The sequence below is a fragment of the Papilio polytes genome, unplaced genomic scaffold (genome assembly GCF_000836215.1).
Source record: "Papilio polytes unplaced genomic scaffold, Ppol_1.0 DF824269.1, whole genome shotgun sequence".
Taxonomy (NCBI): Eukaryota; Metazoa; Arthropoda; class Insecta; order Lepidoptera; family Papilionidae; genus Papilio; species Papilio polytes.
In genome coordinates this window covers 3,658,859-3,680,364 of record NW_013524935.1, presented here as the reverse complement: position 1 = coordinate 3,680,364, position 21,506 = coordinate 3,658,859, and the positions used below count along the sequence as shown (strand labels likewise).

Below are 21,506 nucleotides of genomic sequence, written 5' to 3'. Positions count from 1 at the left end.
GGCTGGCCATTGTGAGCAAACAATACCCGATAACCTGTACAAGGGTATAGAAATGTTCTACGCCCCCGGCATATCCGTATGAAGTTTTATACTAGTATTATACGATTCAAACTTTTTAGACGCTCGTGGTTAGCTGCGAGCGGTCATACCTGACTTCCAAAGTTGGTGCCTAGTGAGAAGTACATGTAGATAGAAAACGTTCCTAAGAGTGCTTGCTCCCGCGTGCTGTGGATTTTGAATGCATTTATACTTTTATTAACACATGTTATTTCTGTCGTTTCCGACTTTAAGGGACGACAATATCTGTCAAAAATATGCTTATTGCTCTTAACGAGTTTACGATCAACGCCAATGCAAGCGACACATACAGTTTTATCCTCCGGATGTTTACATTTATGATGATGAAGCGTTTCTTATTACATAAGGCGAGCGGTCATCAAGTTTGGATCGCATTATACTAGCTGTAAACACTTTCTTTATATTGCTCTACAATTCGAAAGTAAGCTTAATTGTCGCAACTCGTTTTGGCTCGTCATGCGCTTCAAACTAATGCGATCGATATAAAAAACCTTGTCCAAACACTTGTCTGATAAAGTAACCATCAAAGACGTGTCCGACGGCTCGCATGATTGAAACGTTCGATTAAATATGTTTGTTATTTTTTAATAAGCAACGAATACGGTTTTCACTTGATGGTAAGTGGTCTTTGAAGATTAGAAGCACTAGAGATGTGGTTATTCAAAACGGGACTGAATTGCAATTAAAAATTCACAAACATTTTTATTCTTTAAAGTTTTAAGCAGTATTAGAGGAAGTTTGAGAGTAGCCCCAGTGGTTGAGAAAATAGGGTGTAAAAGGTTAGAGTGGTATGGGCATGTTATGAGAAGGGATGAATCGCATGTAACAAGACGGATGTTAGTTATGAATGTGGAGGGGTACATCGGTAGAGGTAGACGTAGAAAGAGATAGATGTATTGCGTGAAAGGTGACATGATAAAGAAGGGAGTGATGACTGAGATGACGGATGATAGAGTGCTTTGGAGGACGAAAACCCGGCGCGCCGACCCAACGGGAGTAGGATAAGGCAGGCGAGATGATAAAAGTTTTGAGTAGTTGTTTTTAAGCATAAAGACAATGCACATTTGATCTCTGAATTCTCACACTATTTGTAAGTACCTACTAAGAGAAATTACTTAATTGAAGATGTTAGCAAAAAATTCTCAAGGAACAAAATGCCTAACGAAGTCATTTTTAAAAGATCGAATCTAATAATTGTTAATAATACCGCAAAACTCCGACAAGTTGTATTGTAACACTAATTTACTGGCATTGTTTCATAAATTCCCACAATTTTCTCTTATTTTTAATTTACATTCATATTACAATTATCAGTCAAAGGAATCGAAATCACTAAAGAATACGAAGTTTTTGAAAGTTGCCTTGGAAAAGAATTTTAAATTATAAAACTTGCAACACTTATATTGTTTGCTGTAATGTTATTAAACAACCAAGAAATACGGCTAACGCAATCAATGGAGAGTTTAATTGGAACAAACAGACTGTAAAAAGTATAAAAAATGTAGTTAACAATGAATTCCTTCACCTCTAATAGGATCGATTTTTTATTTAATTTCATCAATTAAAAAAAACGCTAGACAGAAATAAAATATCACTGGCTGATAGAGTCACAAATAGCTTTAAAATGACGTCACTGTCAGATAAGGAAACAAAATCCGATTTTTCCATCACACATTTTACACGTTGGATTGTTATCAGACAATTTACAATTTGGTGGGATAGTCCCTAAAAATAATGCACATTAGGAGAGAATGCTTCAACAGTTCAGCAAACTTTAAAAATACGTGCAATTAATTAGTTAAATTCTTGTTACGAATGATATATACTCGCAATATGTAAGGGAAGTAACGTCGTCCGTAAATCAATTTCATTCATGTCCTGAATAATTTATTCCTTTCTGTGACTGACACAAATTGTTCTACGATGTCACGCGACAGGAATTCCCAATTACTCCTACGGGCTTACGCGTAACGTTGTCGTTTTACTAATCCTGGTAACGGTTTTCGCGTTGCAATATCTTTAACTATTTGCTACACTGACTCAAAGACAATAATTGGACACTAAGGGTTGCTTGTTTTCCAAATGAACAGTAAAGGACCCAACGTCTCTTAGCTAGTCTGAGATAGCTAACAATAAAGAATTTACTAAATTGAGCTTCTTAACTAACAGACTAATTGCCTTATAAAAGGGCCGCTACAGGATGTTCAAAATTCCCTTTTGTTTTTATTCGGCCTTTAATGTACAGTCATTTGTCTAAATGTTGTCCAAAGCAATTATGTACTAAAGCTAAAACGTCTTGACATCATTTCTTAATAATTGCGTTGTTTTAACCTTGTTTGCATTCTATGCTGTAATTTGTATTGTTGTTTTAGATTTAGGGAATTCCTTGTCCTTGTAAAAAGGTTATTTCTACAATTATTTCTTAAAGAAATAATTCACTAATATGTGATGTAGGGTTGATTTTACCTGCCTTTCGGACTTCTAAGAAATTCCATTTTAAATTATTTGAATTTCTATATCCTTTTTAAATTTGATTCTAATTGATCTTCAGGGACTTAAAAGCCAACAAATCATATGACATCTATTAGTAATGATTTACCGTCTATCGTATGACATGCATGGACTTTATTAAAAAAAAAAACTTAATTTAAAAACTTCATCAAACAATTGATGGCTACAAGGAACTGTCACGTCATCAGATACATGATATTAGCAACGAGGCATCAATCACTAGCGGTAGTAATATTTCGTGGGCTGGCGCGTGCTGTCGACACGGGTCCATCAATCTTACGAAGTATCGAAGCTGAAGGGTCTGATAGACGTCCGACCTTGACCGCGGTTCGACTCGCACTGATGTAATGAGTTACATCACTTAGTTTGAACCTCAGGTACTTCAAGGTTGGCAACATTGATTACTTTCCTGAATTTATTGACTCGATTAAAAGATTTTTTGTTAACGATCACTAAGAAGTCTCTTATTGCTCTTTGGCAATCAATTCCTCGGGAGTTAGAGGACTGAAAAGATAAAGATTCAAAGCATACTTAAAGAGACGAAAAAGGACAGCTTTATAATTGGTTCGTTACGAAGTCTTTGTAAGAAGCCAATTGATAAATTTTTGATAACGTTAACTTTACATTTTACGTTACGTTAAGTTATAAAAGTAAATCAACGATATAATACTATGTTATCTAAAATCTAATATCCGACTCTAAGATGAAAACGTTACATAAATACAGAGACGTTAAATGTAACTCGCCTCAGGTTCTCGTTCATTGTTAAATTTCACATGACATCTTTATATTACACTTGAGAGCCATTCAATTAAGTTCTCATAACCGCATCAACATTTTTAATCTTAAAAGCGACTATTTTGTTGCAAAATTACTCTAGTGATTGCTCTGATATCGCATAAAAAGCTACCATTCTATTTCGGCCATATTTTTATTACCAACATTGGATCAATTCTAATAAATGTTGCTAAGAATTTGAGATATTAATGCATCGGCTTGCGGTAATAAATCGGTAAAGATATTGAAATGAGATCCAGCGACCACAAACGAACACTTCCATTCCATTCATCTGTAATAAATAATTATGCGTTAACGACCATACTTTCTTACATCGTCGCCCGAAGCGCCGTTCAATGCCGAATAGATCGTAACGATAATCGATTACACTGAATCGATTCATTCGTATCGAATAATCGGCGATGTATCGTCATTTAGCGAATTAATATCGAAATGTGTCGTCACTTTCATCCGGGCTCTATTTCTAACGTCATAACTTAGTTTATGAGTCAAGTTTTCTGTTAGAAAGTCATGGGAAATATTTTTACTTTCGTTAATTTAGCTTCGGGGCAATCTCTCTTTAATAATACCCCTAAAGATTTTAGTTGCATAACTTATTTATCATCATTTTAGATGAGGTCGTTGATAAATCCTACAAATAAATCCTAAAGAATGTTAAAACTCGAAACAAACATTTAATCTAAGCATAGAATGTTAATGTACAGTTATGGAATTTGGCGGTATAAAAGTTATCGTCGTTTGAATGTTGCATTGAGACGACGAGGATCAATAACCAATAGGACACCGCTTTTTAAAGTGTCATAGGTTTGTTTGCTAAGCGGATTATTTATTATTATCTTGACGTTTGTGCAACTCACTGCTACAAAATTGATTTTTTGTTACGTTGTAAGTGAAACACCGTTGATTTACTCAACTGTACCTAGCATTTATTCTAGCCAATTTAGGTTCGTCAAAGCAAACCTTTAATAATCAAAATGGTAACTTATGGTTAAACAATTTGTTTAACCACGTGTATAACAGAGGGAACTACGAATAACAGTGTTTTGAGTGCAATTTAAAGATAAATTACGACCAAAATTAACCGTTGAACGAATTATATGAAATCAATCCAATATCAGATAGTGAGGTAGGTTAATGTACCTTATGTGAGTGCGAGCGACAAACCGCAAACTGCTAATTTCGATCTATCCATTTTAGATTCGTAGAGTTCTATAGTTACAGAATTACAATGTTGCGATGTTCAGATACCTTAATAGAGCTTACGTCCTTGTTTTGTTTTTACTGATATTACATATCTTTCATCGTTTTCACTTAAGAATACATATTAGGTTGTTTGTTTTAGGTTCGATAAAATTGTCACGGGTGCTGTTTTTATTACATTTTCGACTCTCCAACAACAAGAGTTTTATTTTTTGAACTTTTATGCTTATGTTTGGATATTTATAGAAAAAATAAATATACTTTTCAGTGTAATTTTTACGAATGATTGAAATATGTTGTCTCAACCTACGAAAGATCTACATATATATTAATCTGTATTTTTTTGTTACAGGTATGTAATACTTTTACATTCGTTATTGGCATCCGTAAGTAATAACAGTAAGCAACACCTTTGGTGTCCATTAAAGGATTCTAATACCAGTTTCTACCAAACAGATCCTAAAGGATTCTTAGACTTTTTTTATCTAAATCTTTAACAAAACTATACTTAGTACCGCACACGTTGGTGAAAACGAAATTTTCACTAGAAGCCCCTAAATGATGCTTAAGGGATCCTTAAACTTCAGGAACTTAACGTTTGGAAAGTGCAGCACATTTGTGAATTCAAAAGCTAATCCATGATTTAAGAAAAACATTAAAATCATTTTTTTAAATCCTTTAAAAATCGATATCAGAAATCGCTTAATAAAAGTTTCATACCTAACCGATACCGCAATATCTAATAGTACAAAAATATTTCACGATATATCAAGAATGCCTTTGTAGTTTTAAGGCTTGTTTAGGGCGGGCTCGTAAAGGAAACAAAGGCTTATGAGGGTTTTTCCATTATTGACATATATCGTGACAACAAGTCATTAACCTGTGTTCATAGTAACTAGCTTGTCGATTGTAGGGTTACATAAATTATAGAGTAGTTATGATTATCGATTTTCTGATGTAACTTAACCGGGTTTTCATATACCTTTAAAAATCTATACTATTATAATAAAGCGTAAACACACATTTCTTTGCTGCCTAAGATGTGAACAATTACAGCATATTTTTGAATAATTTCTTTTTTAATAAAAATCCCTACACCCTACACTATGTCAGGCTTTAGGCTATATATTTTCACGCCATTAAACTTAGGGGTTAAATATTTTGGATAAAAACCCTAATGTGGGAAAGAGACCATAAGTTGCTGCCAACATCAAGAAAGCAAGATTACCAAGTTTTGTCATGTCATGTCATTTTGACATTTGCAATTGATAATTTGACGAATGTGAACAGTAAAATGAATTTTTTATAATTCTATGCGGATGAAGTCGCATGGGAACAGCTAGTATAAAATATAAATGAGAGATTTTTTGATGATGCATGAATGAATGATTTTTTTAAATGACTAAAAGGTCTGTTTTCGATAACTTAAGTTTATCTGCTAGCTTTTTATAGTTACATGATTTGAATCTATAACTGAGATTCAATGTCCTCTTTCTTCGAAAGTTTCATCTGTGAAGTACTCTCAACCTATTAACTAGAGGTCCGTCTCACCTTTGTCTTGGTGGCAATGAATCTGTCTCATCTTCTCTGTCTTATCTAGACCCTTCATATCCTATGTTACTCACTGATAAGTGTACCTTTTTAATTGGGAAAGAATTATTGAAAAATCAAGTTAGTCGGCTCAGTATTTTAGCCTATTCAATGAAAACAAATAATCAATTCATACATTTTTATAATATAAGTATAGATAATAAACTACAAGTTCTGTTAGTATCCAACGTAATAAAAACATTAAGTTAATTCGTTACCGAATTCGGCTTCGCGTAATTCGTCTAGCGTATGTTTCCGCTCTTGTGTGAATAATCGTCATGACTCAGACTGTTTTCTGTGTGTAAACACGTTGTATTTGGCAATAATTAATCGGTCGATTGTCTCGATCTGACCTTAGCTGTGCCCGTTGTGCAAAGGTAACGTTTACAGTATTTATTTTCTTCGTTGTTAACATAGAATTGATTGAGTTACTAGCTAGTTTTTTTTTCGAGAATTGAAAATAAACATGTTATGGTACTGCTATCATAACTTATAAAAATTGATCGCGCTGTTTAGGCTAGAGAATGAAAATACTTATATGTTCGACTAAGATCTATATTATTGCACAATTGTTGGACGATTGCCGATTCGCAGCCAATTCAACTGTTCAGTTGCACAATTAAAAATCGAGTAGTGTGCGCACCTCCATATGAGCTGAAAGGAATTAACGCGAGACTAAACAATTGTGCGATAGTTTAGTCAAAGATGGGCGCGCGCTCTAAGGAATTAGTAGGTAATACTCCGTTGAACGCGTTTTTTTGAACATCCTGTATTAAACATATTCAAAGTTTGAATTTCGAACAACAGTATCGACGCATCTAAGTTAGCGATGTCCATCGTTTTTTCGCCAAATGCTTAATTCGAATTTTAAGTTAAAAAAGGTTAATTCGTTATTCATTCTCGTCTCGTAGTCAACCACCTGTTGAGTGTTTCCTGCCTTTGAGCAGGTGGCTTCATGCTAAATGTGATATTTTCGTTTAAAAGCTTTCGCAGTTTGTAAAATAAACACTGAGGCATATCATTTTTTTTATTTAAAGGATGTTTCCACTTCCCGTTTTTAAAATAAATACAATATAAAATTTATGCGTTTTCAGTAAATATACGAATACTTAGTCCTACTTTTAACTCACTTTCGTATATGTTTTTGTTTTGTAATAGATCAAATATACTATTTAGTTACAAACAATAGAAATGAGTTAAAATAACTGTCTTTTCGGTTAATGGCATGTCTGTTTTCATTAGATTGTTTCTAACAAAAACATGTTTACATATAACGGTTACCACTTTAAAATTAACTTGTTTATTTCCCTGCATCCATATTCAACAACAAAAGTAGTTTAACGAAAAAGGTTATATTAACACACACCTAAAATGTAGATTTCTCACATAACTGGCTTCCATAATAGACTGAAGAGTTCAAATACATAAAATATAGTCACACTAACTTATCTGGCCTGTTTGAGAGTGGCGATATTATTGTTATTAAATTCCCAGAAAATGAGGTTCTTGTTAAGAACAAAAGATTTAAAACACAACCAGACACGGCAACAATAGGACGACAAGAGGTTTAACAATTTTGGAGGATCTAAAGAGCTGTTGTACTTTTTTCCAACGGGCCAGATAAGTTTGTCGCACTAGATCGGTAGCTTTCAAGTTAACTGTTACCTCCCACGCGGCCCTTTAACCAAAATCTATAACATCTACATACGTGTTATCTTTCTTTCTCGTTTCTATTAATAACGGTATCAAATGATATTGGTTCTATTTTTATCTCTCATTGTAAATTGAATTAAAGGAATCGATTATTCGAAATGCTAGTTCTTGGCTTCTTTGCTTTTTTATTTCTTTAATTCTTGTTATTTGTATTTATTTCTTAATTAAACCTCTTAACTGCACCTAAGCCGTCTCTAATGTATGCCTTGACCTCTTGCTAGCTAGGCTGGAACAAAACGATTAAAGGAAATTATTTTGCGACATAGCGCACTATTGCATACTATCGGCCGAATACTGAAACGAAATTTAAATATGTAACAGCGTCTTAAATAATAATTCCACTTTTAAACTCTAAACTCCATTGAAATCTCTACGTTTGTTAGTTTAACTGCGTTTACGAAGCGAAGTATTTAAGATTTAATATTCGGCCGTTAGATTTTTCGACTCATGTCACGGTAATATTATAATTATAGTTGATTTTAAAAAAACCACACCTAAATACAATATCCAGTTATCAAATTACCAAAGCTTATCGAATAATTACACACAAACAGACATTTGACAAATTATTATTAAACGAATTTCTCAATAGATGCAAATTACTTGCCTAACAGTGGTATACATTACACGGTATTTAATCGACTCATAATTAACCAAAGTTACTGTTACCGACAAATCGTGAACGCAGCATACCCATAATTTGCCTAGACTCGACTCGAAAATTGCTTTGAACTAATCCATTCAAATGAAATATCGTTTAGTCAATTTGTAACCACCAATAAGATTGTTTATTGCCTGCACAGAAAATTAGAATTATAATCGATATATGCTGTTTTCCTATTATTATTTTTTGCCTAAGCAAATTACTAATAACACCTGTTCACATTTTACCTGTGACAATCCCAAATGTAGTCCAATTTTAGGCGTGGGCCTGGCGAATGTTTCGCAAACTCTCAAATACTTATGTCGCCGTGGGTTGGACAAGTGTCGCCGGTACTTGTCTCCAAATTACCCGGTTCATTCATAAAATTGTACCATTACAAACTAGTTGCGAACTAGACTAGCATTAGCGTTCGTTAACCGTTAGTTTCCACTTGTAATTGTGTAAAACATATGAGATAGTAATATTGATGGATAAGATAGCAGTGGAAATTCACTTTTAGTTCAATTGTTTCTCCATTCATCAGTAAACACAATATCTTGAATTAATAACAGAGTGAGATTTATTTACTGTGTGGCAGCCCTATTACCCATCCTATTGCTAAATGCCTTCATTTCTATTATTAATTGTTGTAAGCTTATTGAGTTATTGAGGCATGCTTGTATCCAGACAGGTACAAATACTGACAACCCTAATATTACGAAAGAGGTGCAAATATCACTTGAATAAAAATTTTATTTTCGTACGTATTAAATTTTTTCTATGATTTTCGAGATATTTAACTCTTACTTTTAACTGTAGGTTCCTTGCAATTAAGGATTCCACTCATAAACACATAAAAACATATTGCTGTCCGTTTCATTTTTGTTTGAAGTAATTGAGACAACGATGTCATTGAACGACTACATCATATGTGCCGGTAAGGATAACACTACCATACATGCATAGTTGCTCAACAGAATTGTTTCCGTACATCCTGTATACGCAATAACGGACAAATAAAATGACACTTAATTCTAAGCTATTATTTCGTAACCTCACACAGCAATATCCTGGCTACAGAGTGTTTCAAAACAATTATAAGCATTCTTAACGGCACAATAAATCCGTTTGCCGGTCGAGACAGGATATTTGTCACTTCTATTAGAAACTAATAATAAATTAACACCTACCTTTAAGTTACAAAATAATGATGGAGAAATATGTCGTATAGAAATTGTCTCTTAATTTTAACAATTAATTTATAACCATTCCTATAAAGTCAATATTAAAATAATCTATTTGTTATCGAATAATCTATTAAATAGAAAAACTGCCCAGTACTTGCAAAGTATTTCCAAAAGTTACACTTATATTTACTAATTACACCATTTTATCAAATGGGATATCGATTTTTGTATTACATTTGGCGAAACCCTGATTAATACCTGACCTTTGACCTGAAAATCTCAAAACAAAGGCGATCTCCAGACAACCGTGTCTTAGAAAGTAAGTTCACGTACCAAATACAGCAACGCCATGGCGGCGTTATGACAAAAAGATTAAGCCAAGTCTTAGCTAACAAGCATTTTAGTTTTCAAGTAACAAAAGCCGGGCAAAAACAACGTAGCCATCGCGACAGTGGCCAGTCATGCTAAGTGGCCAATAAGACTTATGTGGGCTTTGTAGTGGTTGCTTGGTCATGTGGCCCGTGTGGCCATGTGGCCATGTGGCCAATGTGGCCGTCGTGGGAACAGGCGCGGCCAATTACAGCAGGTCATGGGTTATCATCGTGCATGCGACACCGGGCCATAGAGACCGACAATCGCGGGGTCGCAATACAATTTTATGCAGTGTCCCGCTTAGAATAGATTGACGGACTTTCTGTTTATAGTTAAAGCATATATTTCAAATGCATTAGATTTGATACAATTTTTTTTTTTGACACTTTTTGATATTTTAGTTTAACAATTCTGGTGTACTAAATGCATATCAATTTCCTTACAACACAGTTAAATAACTCAACGCATTGTAAAATACTATGTAACATTAAATAAAACACAACTTGTACACTCATCTCACGTATGCTCGGTTCGGTCGAGCAACAAAAAACGTCGGTCCTCATACTACGAGATGTATGGGCATCGCAATCCGCGCAATCCGCACGATCACGACCCACCGGCCGCGGCGGGCGATCAAAGCAATACAGACTTCCCGCGCGACCACACGAACTAAACCTAGGGTTGTCACTTATTACAAAAAAATAATATTAATATTTTTATAACGCCAAAAATATTGCTGATTTATCTATCATTTGATTGTATATTTGTATGTTAATGATGCAAAATGTATAAAAACAATCCTTGGGTACAAATATTGGTATCTAAGTAAAAAAAAAAGTTTATCGTAAGAAACAAGGAAAACATTAAAACAAAATGTATAATAACATAGTAATTTATTCGCATATTTTATTAAATAGGTAAACAATACGAATAACTTATCGCATAAATGTTTTTGCATAATCAGCGTACTAGTTTTATCTTGACTATTATGTAGAAATATATTGGGTCATTGACATTTCAAAACTGATAGTAAAGATTCATTTCGCTCCCCTACCAAGTTGCGATGGTGGTGTAATGGTCAGCATAGTTGCCTTCCAAGCAGTTGATCCGGGTTCGATTCCCGGCCATCGCACATTTTGATATTTTTTTTAGATTATTTTTAATATTGTATCATTATTTTTTTAATATGTATTAATAATTTTAATTTCATGGGAATAATTTAATTATTGTTTTTTATATAACAAAAATTCTTAAAAACACGCACATAGCTTTGATATGAGATAAAATATTGATTACAAGCAGGTTAACTAACGATAGCATAATCGATGTTTTAATCGGATGCTCGTTATTTAAATCGATAAGTAAAAGTGTACATAGCAGTTAATCGATTTCTGATAACTTCATTGCATCAGCCATCGATCAAACCCGAGTTATAATTATAAACGAATAGAGTCTGTCGTGTGTTAAATACCAAGACCTGTTCACTACAGTTTTCTTTCACCGTAAGGACGTCGGAAAGTACATATTATAAAATAAGATAATCAAAATGTATATAGCGGAGGATCTTGGACGTAGAAGAATTCGGTTTGAATTTAGTTCATTACAAACTAACTTTCGCTCGCGATTCTGCGTGGAATTTAAAATAAAAACAAAAGTAAGTAGCCTATGATTCGTTCAGCAGTTTAGACTACAAACTCTAATAAACATCCATATAAACTTTCGCATTTATAATATTAGTAAGATGAAATTACATACTTTAGTTAAGTATGAATTTTCTGTCAAGTTCCGGTAAAGTGCATTATTTATGTAAGTAGCTCAAACCGGAACAAAATTTCACACATACAAGTACATTTCAAAAAAGGACTTGTTGACAATCGTTACTTCCTGTTAGCCTATTATAGTATAAAAATATAGTAAACTCGTTTAGCATTGTCAAGAAGGTCATCAGAAGCACGTAAATCGTTTCCTACGTGTGAGTAATGAATGCGAAAAATTTAGATGCAATTAAACTCGGTATGAAGCCACCATCGTGTAAGCAACCATTATTACTATATAAGGCTCGTTCAGCGCCACCCCGGATCAGTCGAGGCCAATCAGTCGCAAGGCACTTCCTCGTCCAGGGGTAACAGACTCATAAAAAATCTTACCGATCTGATTTACGACTTTGATATTCCTCTTCGGGACAACGGAAGGAATCGTTTTAATGCAATTTATTCTGATTAATGGAATGAATAAAGTCATTATCGTATTACAAAACATTGACTACTGAATTCTTGAATGATTTAAGATATATTACCAGTATGCGTTCCAAGATTTATTAATGTGACAGTAATTATTGCCTTTTTACTTTTGTATGCATTTCATTTAGTAGCTTTTGTTAATGAACGTTTAAGAAACAAAAGAAACTGCATTATCATCTTCCCTCCTCCATCCTGCTCCCGTAGGGTTGGCGCGTGAGTTTTCCGTCCGCTAGATAACTCTATCATCCGTCATCTCAGTCATCACTCCCTTTTGTATCATGTCACCTTACACGCAAACCATCCATCTCCTTCTAGGTCTACCTCTATCGGTGTACCACACTCATAACTAAAGTTCTAGTTACTGATTCGTCTCTGCTCATAACATGCTCACATCGTGTTCAACTTTTACTCTCTAATTTCTTACAATAATCTGTTGCAATTTAGGTATCAATAAATCAAACCAATAGAAATCTAGCATTCTCTCCCATCACTCAACAACTTCGACATTCGCCTTGAAATCGATTATTATGATCATTAGTCGATATCTCCGCCCATATAAGGCGTTCCGATTCCGACTCACAACTCTATTTGTGGATATTCAATTAATATAATTGGTAGCTGTCACTTCCTACTGCAATTATATTATTGAAACGTATTATAGATAGGTTGATAATTATTCTCAAAACTAATAATATAGCAGATTATATAATAACCACAAATTTAAATTAAAATGTAATGATATTAAGATTTAACGTAGTTGTCAGTTTCGAAATCATCTATAAAAAGCGTTTATTTTTGTATTGCATGCGTTGAACTCCAGAACAACTGATTGATTTATCACCATTGACAAATATACTCCCAATAAATCACCATAATGTAAATAATTAATAACGAAATATCGATATTATCTTATACAGGGTGACACAGAACAATCTCTAGTTAATTCATCAAATGTTGGAACAAAAGACAATAGGAGTCAAAGCTCGCACTCAAGCGCCCTCAAACAAGTGAATAATTTATAATCAGTGGTAACTGTCAGTTGTCACTTTTGTTAATAAAAAGATGAGATAAGGAACGGCAGTGGCAAGCAATTGATTCTTATCATCTTAATTCCTCTCCAAAATCGTCTTCTAGAACATCACGTAGGAATGTAGATGAAATTCCATTCTTAATGCATCTAAATTTGTCAGTCATAGCCAAAGAGATAAAAAATACATAGAGTAGGCATAAGGACTTGAAACACTTTCATATAACCTCAGAAGCACTGCTGGTGTCCGATAGTCCAAATCCAAATACTAAGAAGCGTTTTGGGCTGTCAAATTTGACATTGAAATATTACCGTATAAGTTACCGGTGTAAAAATGTTGTTCCCTGTCTACTCTATACATTTCTTTAATGTCTTTAGTCATTGCGGAACTTCTAGTGTATTTTTAAAATCTATTTGAGGGATTACTTAACAACCGACACTGTCGACACGACGCGATAGTTTTTGTCAAAACAGATGACAAACAAATGGAAATGCTAAAGATGTAGTTAATTTTTGATTTCATTAAATTGGGTAATATAAAAGAGTGCAAAATATAACATTAGTGCAGTTAATATCCAGTGGTCAATGTACAAAATCTTTACATGCTTGTTATGTCAGCCGTAAGAAACAGTTTGGCGTCGAAAGTGAAAACGCCAATGTGGAACGAAACACGACCTTGAACCATCCGCTTTGCTACTGGTTTTGCCAGCCGGTTGTCGAACTTCACAGTCAAGTGCACGAGGTGATTATGTCTTGATTCCAATTAAAATGACAGTATAGTGTGAAATGCTGACGACTTGAACGTTGACAGTTGACAGTCTTACTGAGGTGATTATGTTACGATGACAATGGTGTTTAATTATTAAAGACTAGCTGTTGCTCGCGATTTTGTCTGCGTGAAATTAGCTAACCTATGTTACTCACTGAAAAGTAGCTTTTTAATCGTAGAAGATTTAAAATCGGCCTAATTGCTTTTGAGTTATTTTAATACATACAAAAATACAATTTTTTTACTCATTATAAAAAGTTATATTAGTATAGATATTGAGGAACGTTTGATAACATATATTGTAGGGAAGCGATATCAGACATCTTCAAGCAAGTCATTTAGTAGTTCGTTTAAAACTAAAATTGTGTCAAAATGCCTTGATTATCTTACTTGTTACTAATATCATAAATTTAAAAGTTTAGATGGATGGATGGATGGATGGATGTTTGTTAGCGTTTGTAGCCTAAACGGCTCAACGGATCTCCATGAAATTTGGCACAGATTTAGAGTATAGTCTGGAAGAACACATAGGCTACTTTTTATCCCTGAAATAGTTCATCCCCGCGAAATGTCCGGTTCCCGAGGGATACGTAGCTTTTTGTAATTTTTATAGTTTGTATGTTTTCTAATACCATGCGTACGAAGTCGCGGGCAACAGCTCGTATTTAATATTTTTGATTTATTTGACCACTGCTACCAAAAGTTATAGAGTAAAGAACTAGAATGGCCGCGTTAGGCGACGTGGTATAAATACATTTCGGTAATTATTCTTAATTAGTAAACGGCCAAAAAAATCGTTATTTACAAACAAGGGAACGCTAAAAATATCTTGCCCAATAATCTTAAGAATAATAAAACATTCTTAATAAAATAAATTCCTATGTTACCTTATTTTTTACGCTTTGAAGTTTTTATAAACATTATTAAGCGTTTATTATCGAGTCGGTCCGTTGCGAATCCATTACCGTTTGGTTTCACCGATAACAATCGCGATATGCTTTGCGGTATAAACTGGCTTTTGCTAACGAAATACTGTTCTTATAGCGATTTAATAAAATAGAAAAGTTATTGTGATTAATAATCTAAATATCACAGAGACACAGCACTATTGAAGTAAAGACAAAGGATCTCCCATTACGTATTATGAATCAAGAATTTCAGCATGAGAAACCTCTGACAAGGGTTTGCTTATGTAAGTATTAAGTTAGTTAAGAAATCGGTCTTTGTGCTTCCATGTAATCTTACTAATATTATAAATGCGAAAGTTTAGATGGATGGATGGATGGATGGATAGATGGATGAATGGATGTTTGTTAATGTTTGTAGCCTAAACGGCTGAACGGATCTCCATGAAATTTGGCACAGCCTTAGAGCATAGTCTGGAAGAACACATAGGCTACTTTTTATCCCGGGAATAGTTACGGTTCCCGTGGGATTCATTAATTTAGTTTTTTAATGTTCACTCGATCATTCTGCAACGGTTCAACATATCTTATTGAAATTTGGCGCAGATATAAAACAAAGTCTGGAGTACACATGAGATAAGCCGAGAAATGTCCGGTTCCCGAGGGATACGTAGTTTTTTGTAATTTATATAGTTCGTATGTTTTCTAATACCACGCGGACGAAGTTGCGGGCAACAGCTCTTATTTTATATTATTAAAATAAAACATGTCATATGAATTTAACGATACTTTTTATTGCTAATTTAATTAAAAAGACAAAAGATCATTAGAATATAATCAAAATAAAGGTCGAAAATGTATTTAAAACGAAATGAAAATGATCTAATTAACATATTCATCGAACAAATGTTTTATTGCCAAATAAAATCAGATCGACAACCGAATAAATTAATTTAATTTTTCAATTTGTTCTTTCTACCAGTGTGTCACGACGTTTAGATGAAATTGTATCTTAATTTACACGTATTATTCGGTGGGTGGACGCCGTCCTTGATCTAATTAATTCAATTCGGAACTAATGATCGCTCGCTCGTTCAACAATCGAATTCATAATCGTTTTATTGAATCGATTAATCGAGTCTGGCGCCGTCTGCTGTAATACTCAAACTTACCATTAAGCTCTTTATGTCCATAGATATAAAGGTAAAAATCTGATAAACGAAGATTTTGAATATTCAAGATTTGAACAACTGCACTTTATTAATTTGAAGTTTTATTTAAAATACATTACAAATATTTAGAGGCACCGTCTTTACTTAATTGAAAATGACGTATTTATATGTTTTTTATTGTCGGCACATGCCAAATTAGCAATCGAGTAGTTTAGTCAAAGGGCATACACCTTTGACTAAACTACTCGATCTTTAATTGTGCAACTAAACAGTTGAATTGGGTGCGAAACAATCGACAATCGCACAACAGTTCAGCGATAAATTAATGTTCAAGTCACTATTGCTTCCTTACTTAAGCCCGCAACACGCAATAGTTTAGTCAAAAGTGTGCGCCTGCACTTCAAAGAAGTCAAAGAACGACATTAGGTCCGACGCATTGCTGTCGAGCTTAGTAAAATATGTATAATAACATAGAAAAGTAAAATAACAAGGCAAAATACGAAAGCAATCTTGTGACAGTTTTTCAAATTTACAGAAGGGTGCTAGTGAGTTAATATAATTTATTTTGATTTATGTTCACCGGGTCGGATAACTTTGTCGGTTTATAATCAAATATACCGTATACGGTAGAAGAAATAATCAAGTAGGGTTGGCGACAGGCAAAAAAAAATACCGAATCCAAAATAGGTTTTTGATAGAGTTATGTGGAGGACAAAAACCTGCTGCGCCGACCCTACAAGAGTAAGATAAGAAAGATGATGACTGTATACAATGTAACATTAGAAATTAAACGAAGTTTCGTCTCGTAAGATGATGGAAAATTTTTTGTAAGCGCTAATGTAAACAGTTATGATTTCTATGATACAATAGGCTAATGTTATGACTACAACACTTCTGTCTTGTAAATAAACAATTATTGTTTGATAACACACCTTTTATATTTATTATGCAGATTGTTGCATCCTCACTATTTAACGTAACATCTTAAAAGACTTAGGGCCTGTCCCACCAAATTGTAAATTGTCTGATAACAATCCAACGTGTAAAATACTTGATGGAAACATAGGTTTTTGTTACCTTATTTGACAGTGATATTTTTAAGCTATCTGAGCCTCTATCAGCCAGTGGTGGACAGACCCTTAAGGTACGAATTAGCTGAATACAGTTTAGAATAGAATACGAATAAGACAGTTGAATAAATTACCTTAATATACTGATAATAATTATAAAAAAGGTTAATGAACGATAAAACATTATAGGGGTGTGAAACAATGTTATTTAACCAAATTAGTTCTAATTTGATTAAATACCCGCATTGTTGAAATATTGCTAAGCGAAGTTTTAAACATTTGAATAATTTCAAAATGTTCAATTCAGTATTATGAACTATATTTACTGTAAACATATTTTCAAAGGAAAATCACCTAAAACAAACCTCGCTTAGTGTTTTGTTTCAACTCGAAACTACATAAACAAATGACATACGTATGTAAGACTTCGTTTACATTTGTATTCAAAGTTGGTTACAAATTCAGAGCGAGTTCGACGTGCTTGTTACAATGGTGAGGAAAACGGTCTGCGAATAAAAGACTTTAACGCGTTCCTTGTAAATTGTCGCTACATTGCGTGTTGCATAATATACTGACATCTTTGAATATAGAGAAACGGACTAGGCAAATACCTGTTGCGATTAAATTATTTTAAAATATTATTTCTTGTAATCAATTGTATAGCACACGAAATACTTTAGGAAAGGTTTTTAAACAGTTTTTTGATAATTAAAATCGAAAAGTTCCTAAAATATACACAAATATTCATATCTAATAATATTTTTAATAGCGTCAATGTTAATTGATGTAATCTTATTTCTGATCAAATTGTATTTATTTGATAAGAATGCGTTTATTTTTAGTCGAATAGAAATATGTTATCTAAAATATATACTTTGCATAATAGATAAGAAAATAAAAGAAGGAAAAACGAGACAAACAATAGCATTTTAAGAATCTATAATTAATATAAAAATGTTCAATAATTAATTTATTTCAAAACGTAAATTATAAAACATATAGCGATTAGCCACAACTAGCGACATCTGTGGTAATTCTGTTTGGCAACAAAACATCGTTACATGAAGTACAACATTTCGCTTTGTAAGTTAGTATAATAATTCAATGTAATAAATCTTTGTATCAATAACGATCGACACGTCAATTCATCAAGAGTTAACTTTTTATTCTACACGTGTTTGTGACCGTACTCGAATGTCCACAGCTTCACGGTATAGGGGATTCTGAGAAAAGCTTACTATAGCAATAGGGCTGCCTCACATATATCAAAGAATATCAACACACCTCAACTTATGGCATTTAGCAATAGAGATGAATTCGATTTACAACTAGTTTAGTAGCTAGGAAGGGTTCTTATGAGATTGTCAATAGCGTTATTAGAGTAAAAAAGCGTTTTTTTTTACTCTAAACTTTTATGGCAAATTATTACTAAATTGGATGATTTGAAATTTAAAGCAACAAAAACCTAATAAAAAAGACAAAAAGCCTTATAGTAAGCAATTCTTAAATAGCTCTGAGAGGTGTCAAACTTTTCGGTGCAAATGTGACGTGTGTCCATTCTATCTGACGACAAATTTGATGAATATTTTTTGACAACCCTACAGTAAAGTACCATATTAGCGCTAGGATATCTGTTGGCACACGTTAGTATGCGCAGTCATGAATATTAACGAATAGTTTTTAGTCTACTAGTTGTATGGCGTTAAAATTATTTCACTCCATCAGTAGACGGCTTCGAATTAAATTAGAAAACCAGCATCGACGCACATTCCCTTACAAATAAAAGTTTCTTTTATTTCACATGACTCTTTCTTGAAACTTGTTAAGATTGTTGATTAAAAGCTTTCTTTTACATGACACAAATTTCCATCTTCTCCTACAATTATATTCTTAACTTCGCTTTAGTACGAAATCTTTACTACCATAAATTCGAAGTTGCAAAGGCTCATAAGGAGTTTATGGATAACAATAATATTACCAGTCGTTTACGTAGAGAATAGGGATAGTTAAGGTTGCAACAAAAAATGTTCAATAGCATTTCTACCACTGATAAGAGTATCCTGTCTTATGGAATTTAGTGGTAGTATTAGTTCAGTCGTCTTAAAACGTGACATAACGCGCTTGCTCAAGGCCACTGTAACTAATACTTTGACCTTAGGTCAGTTGAATCGCATTGCAAGTCCCCGGACACTCCTTTTACTATCAAGAATTTGGGAGTGGCTGATTACATCATATGCATGCCATCATTAAAGTAATAGTATACAAGCTTGTTATATATTTAATTTCGTAAAATTGCGTAAAATAAATTGTCTTTTGAACAATTTATCAAAGTATTTAAGGTATCAAAATTCTGTAGCAATTGTTTAACTGTTTTCTTTTTGTTACAGCATGCAAACGCAGTAAGGGATTCCGCTCGCCTGATCCTTGAATCACCGGCTCCAGAAACAGAAGAGGCTGTAGTCCTGGCCAAAGCCCTGCGGTCCCGACCTCCAGTCAACATGCTCCCAGCGGCCAAAGCGGGAACATTCTTCGCTCGAGACAACGTCTCCAACTTTATTGAATGGTGCCGCCGGGCGCTCGGTATACTCGAATGTCTACTCTTCGAAACCGATGATTTATGCCTTCGAAAGAACGAAAAACACGTAGTCCTTTGCCTTCTAGAAGTAGCTAGGAAAGGCGCCGTGCTTGGAATGCCTGCTCCTCTGCTTGTGCAAATGGAGAAACAGATCGAAAGAGAATTAGCAGGAGAAGAATTGAGACCGGATGACTCTGCTTTGGGCTTAGTCCCCCTCGGTCCTCAACCGCAATTGGTGACAAATGATTTAAGAAGCTTGGACGAGCGTGTCAGGGATTTAGTCGAGCGATGCTCTTGTCCTACACAATTCCCAATGGTCAGAGTATCTGAAGGAAAATATAGAATTGGCGACACCAGGATTCTGATATTTGTTAGGGTGAGTTTCTTTATTCGTTTACATCCTTAAAACATAAGTACACTGGACATCCTGTTCTGGTCTAATCAATTTTATAGTAAGTAAACACCATTCCTCTTTTGGTCTATTTCTCATCCATTCTTGTCGTAATCGGCAGTGCGATAACTCGCTTTGACAGCCGATATATCATCCAGATCAGATTACACATCCTGTACATTGACTACAGCCATAACTTTTTGTTTTTAACACTCTGTATAAAGTGTAGGAAAGTCTTTTATAGTTTCTTTAGTTGACAACTCAAAAATTACCTTTTAAACCCAAATACTCTTAACTTAATTTAGTTGGTGTTACGCTTAAGATTCTCATTCAAATCTCTATGATTGTACGATTTATTTAATGTCTAGACACGCGACTTCGTCATGAAATATATTCAATAACTATGTATCTATTATGGATCCATTAGTTAATTGCCTAGACTCGACTTATAACCTGTTCGAATATCGCCATATTTGTCAACCTGCGCTATTCCGCTTTATAAGCATTAACTTGCGGTTATTTAGGTCAATCGATCATAAACGTTAGTCGTTTGTTTTGTTTCCTGCTCACCTCCGTGCGGCAAAGCGTCGCCGTTGCATGTTGTTGCGTTGAATACATTATTGTAGTGACACCATGAATGCTCAGGGAATATTTTTTCAGACTTTGTTTATTCATGAGTAGTATTAATTGGTCGTTAACCGAAAGTCGAATGTTTAATTCGTTTGCTATCAGATTTTTTAGTTCAATTTGTGTTTAGACATAGGCATAGGTATGTTTTCGTACTTTTTAAACTCAATTTTGGGGTTTAGGTTCACTATAGTAAAAGTGAAAAAGAATTCCGTTTTAAGATCCGAATATTAAATTAAATTAAAAACTCTTCAATGCAAGCAAAATCTCATCATTATGTCTTGTCCATTTTTTTTAAATCACTTAGATGTCACATATCGCCATATTTTTTCTTTTTAAGAGTTTTTAAGACTTATCCGCTGTTTGACTATATTATGGTGACTCTATTAGCGCGTGTATAATTTAAATAATTTACCATACTTAGTATATGAACAGTGAACATACAGTACTTATTATAATAATCAGTAGGTGAGAAAATTGATCGACGATTTAGTTGTGTAATTGCTCGTTAATTTCTGCATAATCAACGATAAACGGACAAGTTTATAAGTTAATAATATAGTTGATATTTTTATAAAGAAAATAATAATGTTTTAATTAAAATCTACCTAATAATAACTATACAATGGTGATGTTGA

General features: G+C 33.8%; 1 protein-coding gene and 1 non-coding gene across 2 annotated transcripts in view; both read left to right on the top strand.

Moving 5' to 3' along the window:
* The window catches only part of LOC106108523 (GAS2-like protein 1), a 56,528-nt gene that overhangs the window by 25,250 nt on the left and 9,772 nt on the right, over positions 1–21,506 (top strand). The window contains exon 3 of the mRNA XM_013289710.1: positions 19,663–20,226. Within this exon, the coding sequence (XP_013145164.1) occupies positions 19,663–20,226 (564 nt within the window). The remainder of the gene's footprint in view (positions 1–19,662; positions 20,227–21,506) is intronic.
* On the top strand, positions 11,153–11,224 carry Trnag-ucc. Its single transcript has one exon. It is a non-coding gene; the product is annotated as a tRNA-Gly (tRNA).